Source organism: Arachis duranensis, chromosome 6 (assembly GCF_000817695.3).
Source record: "Arachis duranensis cultivar V14167 chromosome 6, aradu.V14167.gnm2.J7QH, whole genome shotgun sequence".
In the NCBI taxonomy this organism is placed as follows: Eukaryota; Viridiplantae; Streptophyta; class Magnoliopsida; order Fabales; family Fabaceae; genus Arachis; species Arachis duranensis.
In genome coordinates this window covers 7,268,564-7,271,442 of record NC_029777.3, presented here as the reverse complement: position 1 = coordinate 7,271,442, position 2,879 = coordinate 7,268,564, and the positions used below count along the sequence as shown (strand labels likewise).

Below are 2,879 nucleotides of genomic sequence, written 5' to 3'. Positions count from 1 at the left end.
AACGTCCCAAGAAAAAAAGCGTTAGGGTTAATATTTTTTATTAATATTAATTAATATTTAGTCAATTTTTTATTTTTATATTATTAAAATTTAAAATTTAATATTTGATATAGAATATTGAAAATTTTAGTTTTATTTTTTTTAAGAATTTCGAATTCAATATAAAATAAAACGATACATTCTATGAGAAGAACAAAGGATCTCTTTGAGCAGAAAGAATGGCGATTACACCTCTTGCACCTCCTCCTCTTCCTCCTCCGTCTTCTCTTATACATCCATTAATAATGAATTACAGCATGCGTGCTTAGAACAAGAAGTTGTTGTGGTTGTTGATCCAGCCGTCCATGATGGCCAAGCAGTTTCCACCGAGTTGATAAACAAGAGCAGATTTTTCGGAAATGGGGTTGGTGACACCCTTGGATTCAACGAAAGCATCATCACAGGCAGACCTATCAGACAACACGGAGCTGAACTTGTAGTAAGCATCAACAACATCAAAGCGCTGAACGAGTTCCAAAGCTTCCTGAATGGTTTCAATCATGTTCTTGTAGCAGCTCTTGCAGACATGGAGAGCACCCTTGGCGGCATCTTGGGTGGCAGGGCTGTCAACTTCGACGACGATGCTAGCATGAACCTCCAAGGTGACGTTGAGGGTGATTTTCATCTCGGCTTCAAGGGCCTTGAATGGATCGAACATGAAGCCATGGACGAATGGTGCAATGGTCTTGGCACAGAGGACAGGGTTCTCGGTGCCAGTGCAGAAGTGTTGGATTTGGGCCCTGAATTTTGCTGCATCACCTTCAAGTTTGAGGTTGAAGAGGTTGGAGCCTAAGCCGCCGAAGAGGCCAGCGGTTTTGGTAAGCTCGCCGGTGGGGTTGACGGAGGGTACCGGTGACGGAGCTGGGGCTCCTGCTGGGAAGTTAAAAGCATGAGTTGAAAGGAGGACGGAGGAAAGTGCCACAATAAAGAAAAGGCTCTTATTGAATGCCATTGTATTTATCCTCCTTTGTCTTTGGAAGAAGAGTTTTTTCTTCTTCTCTTTATTCAACAAAGTTAAAGACAAAGGAGAATAGATGCTTTTGTTTGCCTTGATTCAATTAGCAGCAATATGCTCTCCTTTTATAGCATCTATCTATATGCCAAAAATAGCTTGTTAGCTAGGGAAACTAACTTCTCTCAAATTTAGAATTTTTCTCTTCATACCATGATGTTTGTTATGACCCTTTCCTATTTTGACTTTCACAATTATAGCTTGTGCAGTTGTGAATTATCAACAAAATAGAAAATAGAAAATTCTATTTATAAAAACTTGTTAGGTGGGGATGCGTATTATGATTTTGGATTGTGGTAAATTACATTAAATTAAAGTATTTATTTTGATTCAAAATAAAGGTGTAAAGAGAATACAGAAAAAAATAAAAGTGAATTATTTAAATATCTAAATAAATAAAAATAATTATTATAGACACTTTCTGTAATTTAGGTACATTATTAATATATATATAAGTATTGACTTAAATTAAAAATATTTATTTTAGTACGAGGATAAATTTAACACATACGTACTGATATGATAAAAATATAAATAAATAAAAATACGACAAATGAACTATATATATTAATATATTTCAATATATTAATATAGGTAAAAACTCAAGTGGAGTCGACTTCATATGAAGTTGATAACTGAGAGTCGTTAGATAATTTTACTAATTTGACTAAATTTTTATCTAATGATTCTCAACTATCATCAACTTCACGTGAAGTCGACTGCACCTGAGTTTCCACTATTAATATAAGTTCTAACAAATGATGAATTGGCTGTAGTGTTATATTGCTTTGGCATTATGAGTTTGGAGAGAGATGGAAACAGAGTAATGCAGCGAAAGAAAATGATGAGATTTGGTTCAATTGATTATTACTTATTGACTTGATTACAATTGTTCATACTGCACCTATTTGTACTAGCTAGTAACATCTATTCATGGGCTAAGATATTAAGTGATGGCTTGATGACCAAGTAAACCTTCACTAGATAATTCTGGTATTGCTGGTGTACCAGATAGACTCAACTGAAATAACTGCCTCGGATCCTTTTCTATCTGCCTTAGTCTCCTCTATACCAGATTACCAACTGAAATACGGGTATTGATCACTTGAACAATATGCCATTATTTAATGAGAAATAAAGGGACAATCACTTCTTAGCTGCATTTGGTCGTTGAATAAAGAATAAGATAGGGCACAAAGAACGTACACACAAAAAATTGTTTTATTGTATCTTTTTATTAGTGTCTTTATATTATAAAAATAATACAAAATATACTAATTCAATATCTTAAGACATAATATCTGTATTCATATTTCATCTACCAAACATAATTTTATATGACTATATATCTGTTTCTGTATACAAACATAGTTTTTGAGCTAATACTGTAATTTTATATTATTAAAATTTAAGAATTAGAATTTAGTATTTAGAATTTAATATTTAAGAATTAAACAATATCGTATTCTTTAGATATTTCATATAAAAATATATTCATTGGCCATGTAACATTGCTCCATCAACAAATTACAACTATGAATATTAATATTTTACCGTTCTGATAATCGAATTGAGCATTAGTCACTGAATCAGGTTGGTTCAGGATTAAAACTGCTCAACAATAAATCGATCAAAAAATTAAGAAAATTGGTCAAATAATTAATTAACTGAATAACTGGTTCTCTTTCTAGTAGTTAATTGGTTTAAACTAATAAAATATAAAAAATTATTTTAAAATTATATATTTTATACATAAATATATTATCTTATTATATTCAATTCAATTGCAATTGAATTTTAAACTTTTGGATTTCTACTATCACCGGTT

The 2,879-nt window shown here is 31.9% G+C and overlaps 1 protein-coding gene across 1 annotated transcript; it reads right to left on the bottom strand.

The window, feature by feature from the left end:
• Positions 1 to 304: 304 nt before the first annotated feature.
• Positions 305 to 991, bottom strand: LOC107492292 (uncharacterized). Its single transcript, XM_016113293.1, has one exon. The coding sequence runs from the start codon at positions 989 to 991 to the stop codon at positions 305 to 307; it is 687 nt and encodes a 228-aa protein (XP_015968779.1).
• Between the last annotated feature and the right edge of the window lie 1,888 nt (positions 992 to 2,879).

Bases quoted from the DNA above. Each gene is read 5' to 3' on its own strand.
- LOC107492292 (XM_016113293.1), bottom strand. From the start codon at position 991: ATGGCATTCAATAAGAGCCTTTTCTTTATTGTGGCACTTTCCTCCGTC.